This window comes from Zingiber officinale, chromosome 2B (assembly GCF_018446385.1).
Source record: "Zingiber officinale cultivar Zhangliang chromosome 2B, Zo_v1.1, whole genome shotgun sequence".
NCBI classification, from domain to species: Eukaryota; Viridiplantae; Streptophyta; class Magnoliopsida; order Zingiberales; family Zingiberaceae; genus Zingiber; species Zingiber officinale.
The window spans coordinates 3,962,696-3,970,007 of record NC_055989.1 but is presented as its reverse complement, the minus strand read 5'-3'; the positions used below and the strand labels follow the sequence as shown (position 1 = coordinate 3,970,007).

Below are 7,312 nucleotides of genomic sequence, written 5' to 3'. Positions count from 1 at the left end.
ATTAACATAATTTAATTTTAATTTCACCAAATTAATTAAGAGTTAGTTAGTAAATGATCATATTCTTAATACAATAGTAAGATTAATGCCAAGAAATTTAACATTGATATTAATTAACTATCTAATTATATATGATTCACCATTGAGTGAAACCATTTTTTTTTTAAAATGGAAGAGTAAATATATCTCAAAATTAGTTTTTCTTCTTCTATTATTGGTAAGGAGAAAGACTTAGACCGGCTTTGTAAGATAATTTTTATTCCTTTTTTTTCCATTTTTCATAAAATTACAAGTGAATGTTTAAGAGTGCTTGCAAACTTTCCTAATTCTCATATTGAGCCTTCCTTTTCTAATTATCATTTATAAAAGTTTAAAATAAATTCTCTTGGTTACTTTTTATTTTTAATCATTATTTTTTTTCAATTATCAATTTGTTCAAATTACCACTAACTAAATAAATTATAATATTTTAAAAGTCTAGTTTGAGCAACAATTAACTTTATATATATATATATATATATATATATATAAGCCGGAATTACTTTACATTAACTCATATATTTTTTTTATATCATTCAAATGCTATTAATGTTTGTTTCTGCCATAATTTTCTTCCAAATAAACATAGAAAGCTCGATTATAAATTCTTTAACCTTGCCAAGTAATACGACGTCGCACACTCTCTCACTCCTAGTCACTCTTTTATTTCCTCGAGAGGAAACATGACGATCGTGATTTTACTTGCGCTCTCTATGGCGGCGGCCGCAATGACAACAACGGCAGCGGCGGCCACAAGTTTTAGCATCGAGCTTATACATCGCGACTCCCCTAAATCACCGTTCTACAATCACTCTGCCACGTCACTAGATCGCGCACGTGCATCAATCTATCGATCCGCCATCCAAGCCCGCCGGATTGCTGCACGTGCGCAAAGAAAAGGGTATAATTTTTTATTTTTTAAATATTTATTTATTTATTTATTTTTAAATTGAAAAAAAAAATTAATTTTGGATGATAATTGTCGGGTTGCAGTGGCATCACGTCGTTGGACGCGGTCTCAAGGGTGGTCCCCGACTCGTTTGAGTATCTGATGGAGCTTCGTGTCGGCACGCCGCCGTTCTCCATCCTGGCCATCGCCGACACCGGCAGCGACCTCATCTGGGCCAACTGCGTCCCCTGCACAAAGTGCTACAAGCAGACGGCGCCGTACTTCGATCCAGGCAAATCCTCCTCCTACCGGACGCTCCCCTGCCAGTCCAACCTTTGCAAGGTCCTCTCCAGCAGCCCTTGCGCCGGCGGCAGCTCCTGCGAATACCACTATGAATACGACGACGGGTCGAAGATCGACGGCGTCCTCGGCACCGAGGACCTCACTTTCGACTCCTCCTCCGGGTCTCCGCTCGTCTTCTCCAATATCGCCTTCGGCTGCAACTCCCAGAGCAGCGGCGTCTTCAGCAGCCGCACCGCCGGGTTGGCAGGGCTCAGCGCCAGTCCCGTCTCTCTCGTCTCACAGATCGTTCCCTCTCTCGACAAGAAATACTTCTCTTATTGCCTGGTTCCCATGTCAGACACGCAGGCCAGCAGCAAAGCCATCTTCGGCTCCACCGGCGTGGTCGCCGGAAGCAAGGTCACCACCCCGATGACGGTGGAAGATTCCTTATTCGTCCTCCGGCTAGAAGAGATCATAGTCGACGGTGCCGGCTCGGTCCCAGTCCCACCTTCCGCCCCTGGATTAAAGACAGGCAACATCATCATCGACTCCGGCACGACCGTAAACTACTTGCCCACCGGCGTGCTCTCGAGTTTGGTGCAGGAGGTGTCGAGGGTGGTCAGCCTGCCCAAGGCTACTGATCCGGACCGCCTTCTGCCGCTGTGCTTCACAGTGACCGGCGAGCCCGATAGGCAGAAGTTACCATTTATCACGTTCAAGTTCGCCGGAGAGGCGTCGGTGAGGCTGAGCCCGACGAGCATGTTCATGCAGGAAGCGCATCAGGTGGTTTGCCTCGCGGTGACGGATTCTGGCTCCGACACGCCGATATTTGGGAACGTGGCTCAGCAAAATTTACACGTTGGGTACGATCTCGATATCCCGGCAGTGTCCTTCGCTAGTGCCGATTGCACCCAGCTTTAGGGTTAGTGTTTGCCGCTAATAAATGTCTTTACTATATTTAGTAAAAACGGCTCCATTTTTCATGAGAATTTTTTGGCCGCTCTTCAATTTTCAAAAAAATTGACAATACGTAGAGCAAAAGCGATTACACTCTTCCAAACGCCTTATCTCTTGGAGCAAAAGTGAATTGGCATGGAATTTGATTGGGAATAAGATTTTCATTGAAGAATTATGAGAATTACTTGCAAATACCAACAAAGAGAGATCTTTGTGCGACTTCGATGATCAAATCAGAAATAAAGGGAGCAAAATAGCGACGTAAATGAGAAAAAAAAAAAGAGATTATGCGTGTGCATACCTGTATTAGTGGAGAGTAGTGACGTAATGAAATGAAGGAAACAAAGTAGTGATGTTATGTCTCTCACAATCTCCGCATTTAATAAGATATCATCTCATTGCCTGATTCCTATCCCATAGTCATGCTTCCACCCTATCTTGTAGTGACATCGTGAGTATGAGACGGGTGTATTGTGTATCTATATACAGATACACTCTTCTGACTCTTTGACAAACCTACATGCTATATTAATGGCGAAATGAGCTCACTAGGAGGGAGATATATTGGGCTACTAGTTAGAAGACAGACCTAGCATAGGTAGTCCACTTTCTCAGGAGGCCTAAATGGATTGTGATAGTATCCTAAAAGGGAGTGAAGTTTTAGAATCAACTAGCAAATTATAGTGATGACACCTCGAGAGCCTGCTCAATCGACCTTAGTTGATCAGGAGAGAATGGGGAGTATAGTCCCGTGAGCGTCCGACATAGTTGGGAAGTGAGACCCCTTGAGAGCATGTTCGATCGGCTTGGTCAATAAGGAGAGAATGGGGAGCAGAGCTTCATGAGTATCTGATAGAGTCGGGAAGTGAAGCCCTTTGAGAGCCTGTCCGATCGGCTTGGCCAATTGGGAGAGAACAGGGAGCAGAGCCCTGTGAGTGTCCATCAGAGCGGGGAGTGAAGCCTTTGAGAGTTTGTTTCATCGGCATTAGCCGATTATGAAAGAACAGGGAGCTGAGCCCCATGCAAAGCCAAGTGGAAGCGAGATCCTAGGGAATAAGTGCAACTAGACTCGGTCGGTTGGTCGGTCGGTCGGGGGGGATCCCACCAGGTGGGTTTGCTTAGGTTTGATCCATCCGAGACTTTGACTACCACCTATTCTGGTAACCGAGGCACCTTTAAGTATTGGAAAGCGCCTTAGTACTGTTCATGAAAGACACCTTCCGCAGGATAAAATTCTGACCTCTTTGGCGATAAGGAGGCTCTTTTCAGGATCAAGTTTTACACGCAGGAGGCGCCTTCAACACTATGGAAGGCGCATTCCACAAACTTTATAAGAGCATCTTGATTAATCTTCAAAGGATAACTAATACACAAGCTTTTACGCATCCGATTGAGGTTCCGACTGCTCCAGCTTCCTGCTGTGACTCTGTTATAATGCTGCTATGCCTATCTATCGCTGAGAAGCCGCCCAAACACCGAGCTGACCCTGACCATCTCCGAAAAAGTGTTTAGTAACATTAATTCTTGTACTTACTTATTGGAAAAAGACAAGTATAGTGTGTTGCACTTATATCGACTTTCTTTATACTTGATTCCCTCTTCCGGCGGGTTCCGGAAGAGGTATTTTAGTGGATTACACATAGATAGGTCCGCGAGACTTGAGTCTTGGAATAGGAGTCGTCGAAAGCTCTGAACCAAGTAAAATCGACTGTGTTTGTCTTTGTCTTCTTACTTGTTTTTTTTTTAATTCCTATGTTTTTCCGTTGCATACTTTTTTTTCAAAATCGAAAAGAACAAGTTTTTTAAAATCACGTGATTCACCCCCACCCCCTCCTCCTCTCATGTGCGACTTGATCCAACAGGTAGTGCAATGAAAGTTTTAAACATTTCAAAATTCATTGATGGACCAAAAGAGTTTCAATTAAATTACAAGTGTCCTAAAGTGTATGCACCCAGAAATATCAGCTTGAAATCATTAAATATGTGCGACTCGATCCAACAGATCGTGCAATGAAAGTTTTAAACATTTCAAAATTCATTGATGGACCAAAAGAGTTTCAATTGAATTACAAGTGTCCTAAAGTTTATGTGATCAAAAGATTTTAAGATAATTGACATACACATAATTTCTTGTTGAAATGTCAGAACTAGACAGTAACACCATAAATATATTCACTGCATTACCGTCTTACATTACATGTCAACTTTTCATAAATCTAAATCCCTTAGATCCATCAATGAGTTTTGGTCAAAACTTATTGATGAATCTAAAAATTGATCAGACCCATTGTAAGTGATACAGGTTTCTAAAGTGCCCTGAAGTCTATATTTACTCAAAGATATTAGTTTGAATTCATTAACAATAGTGATCAAAAGATTTTCAAAGTTTATAATATTAAGATAATTAACACATACACATAACTTATTATAGGGATATCAGAACTAAATATGAATACATAAATACTTTCACTGCACCATCCTCTTCTATTATAGGTTAACTTTTCAAAAATTCAAATCATCTAGGTTCATTTAGTTTCAGCTAAAACGATTAATGAATTTGGAGAACTCCGATTGAATTCATTTCAACTCCTGTGAATTTATGCAATGCTCCGTAACCTAATTATTTTAAAAAATCAGAGCTACAACGGTATTGATTGTGTTGGTTTTAAAATTATGGTACTAGTTTTTAAAAAATCAGCATCATAACGATATAGTATGTTAAGCTGTGATATTAATTTTTAAAAATCATCACTACAACCGTTCTATGTTTAAAAATTAATATAATAAAAAAATAAAATAAAAAAATAGAAGAGAGATAAGAGGCGATAGCGGAAAGAGAAGAAAGAAAAAAAAATGTTTACATGCACGAGAAGAGAGGAAAGAACAAAATTAACTATTAGTGGGAGGGGGCAAAATGAGAATTAAATAGGCCTTTTGGGAATAATAAAATCTAGGTGCCTTTTTGGGCATGGGTTGTGCCCGATTTTAAAGGGATCATTAAGTAACAAAATCTTCAATCATTACTAAGGCTATAAATAAGTCAAGTCGAGCCGAGCTTTAAGATGTTCAAGCTTGTTTGATAAGATAATCGAACCGAGCTGAGCCGAGCTTAAAATGAACCAAGCTTTTGAAATGAGTGTTCAAGCTTGGCTTGATTTATTTTTTATGAGCTTGAGCTTGTTTGAAGTTTGACTTGAGCTTGGTTCGTTTAGATGTTATCAAGCTCTCAATTCAAGCTTGGCTTGAGCTTGGTTCGAGCTTGACTTGAGCTTGGTTCATTTAGGTGTTATAAAACTCTCAATTCAAGCTTGTTTGATTGTTTGAAAATTTTAATTATTTGATTGGTTATTAAGATTGATAATTTAAATTTATTTATTTATTTTATTATTTATTAGCATATTGAAAAGAGTTTTATTAATACATATGGTTCGTGAACATTGTTCACGAACGTTGTTCACGAAAATTGTTCACAAATGTTGTTCACGAATGCTAACGAACTGAACACATATGTGTTTAAGCTTGTTTGTTTAGCTTAACGAGCTGTTCAAGCTTGTTTGTTTAATTAATTTTATGTATAGTGAACGAACATAAACAAGCTTTTATCAAGCCGAATACCAAGCTTGTTTACGAATACTTGGTTCATTTACAGCCCTAATCGTTACCGAAATTACTAAGTAAAAGGGAAATATACTAAGTTAAAGGAAATTTGATAGATTATGAGGCTTTTTTAATATTTTATAATGTAGCGTAGCTCATGTTACAAATAAAGAGTGTCATTTTAATTTTCTGGCCCCTTCGTTACTTGCCGGCCTTCCTAAGAATCCGATACCCACACCTACCCCCATCCACACCCATAGGCTCCGGAGTCATCAATCCTTGTGGACCCCGAGTCATCAACTCAGATTTGCGCGAGGGAGCCGAAATTGGGGATCGATTTTCTGTTTCTCAACTTTTAAACTTGTGACACTGCGCACTGCCTTTTCAACGATTCCTCATTTAAATCGAAATCGGTTCTTGATCTCCGCTCGCTTGTCGTGCGGTTCCGGCGATTCCGAATTCTTCAAGGAGAGAAGCAACCTCGATTTCTCCACGAATGACGGGGAACGAGCAGCGAAATGGGGCAGAATCGAGTAGTCCGGCGGCAGAGGCGCCCGAGGCCGCAGAGACGGCGGCGGGGGAGGCGGCGGAGAAGGGCCCCTGTGTGGTCAATGGCGTGGGGCGATGCGGCGGCTGCGAGGCAGACGGCGACGGCAGCGAACGGGAGGGGGATAAGATGTGCCGGATCTGCCACTTGAGTTCTCGTTCCGGGGAGGGGGGTTCCGAGCTGATCCTGCTGGGTGCCGTTGCAAGGGCGAGCTCGGGTTCGCGCACCGCCACTGTGCTGAGGCTTGGTTTGTGGTAAAGGGCAACAGGTGCGTTTTGACTTTTGGATTTTTGCTTGATCCGCATTCATCTCCTTGAGTTCCTCTTCCCTCATCTCGTTTGTGGTGTCTGGAATCTGGTTACACCGACGAAGTCGATTCTAGATCTAGTTTGACAAGTAAGTCTATCCCTTTTCTTAAGCTATGAATCGTTTCCCTTACTGCTAGTTCAAGCTTTCTATTGATTGAAGTGGCAGAAAATTCTGGAGTTGTGCTTATTTCTATTGATTAAAGACATCAAACATTGAAGTTACTCCTGTATTTACTGCTAGAAATAATTGTTCTTGATAAACAACCACAGAAGTTCCTCCATTGTGTAAATGAAGCTGGTCAAATGGTTTTATTTGGCACTAAGAAATCTTTGATCATATAGGTTACTTTGTTTGAAAGCTTTGGGAAAAGGGAGGAAAAGATAACATAAAAGAAGGGATAGAGGGTGAAAAAAAATACAGGGACATAGAGCTAAATCCAAGCTAGTTCATGTCCACAAACTTATTGATTTGATAATGTTTCATAAAATGTTTATATTGGAGATCCTAACCTTTTCTCTCACACATTTACTTGATTATTTTGCACTGAGATTTTTTCTTTTAGCATTGAAAGAATTGGACTGAAATAGATAGTGGCAGGCAATTCTCTTATTTTTCTACTTTGATTACTTTTCTATCTTATAAATTAAATGTTTTCATTAGCTGCTTATTGAAGTATCTAACTTTTACCACCA

At 40.6% G+C, this 7,312-nt stretch overlaps 1 protein-coding gene across 1 annotated transcript; it reads left to right on the top strand.

Annotated features, from left to right (window-relative positions):
- Window positions 1-722: 722 nt before the first annotated feature.
- Window positions 723-2,131, top strand: LOC122048098 (aspartic proteinase CDR1-like). The gene is made up of 2 exons (XM_042609703.1): window positions 723-940; window positions 1,033-2,131. The coding sequence occupies exons 1-2, from the start codon at window positions 723-725 to the stop codon at window positions 2,129-2,131; spliced, it is 1,317 nt and encodes a 438-aa protein (XP_042465637.1).
- Window positions 2,132-7,312: the final 5,181 nt, after the last annotated feature.

Bases quoted from the DNA above. Each gene is read 5' to 3' on its own strand.
- LOC122048098 (XM_042609703.1), top strand. From the start codon at position 723: ATGACGATCGTGATTTTACTTGCGCTCTCTATGGCGGCGGCCGCAATG. The intron at 941-1,032 runs GTATAATTTTTT...GTCGGGTTGCAG, and splicing joins GCACGTGCGCAAAGAAAAGG to TGGCATCACGTCGTTGGACG.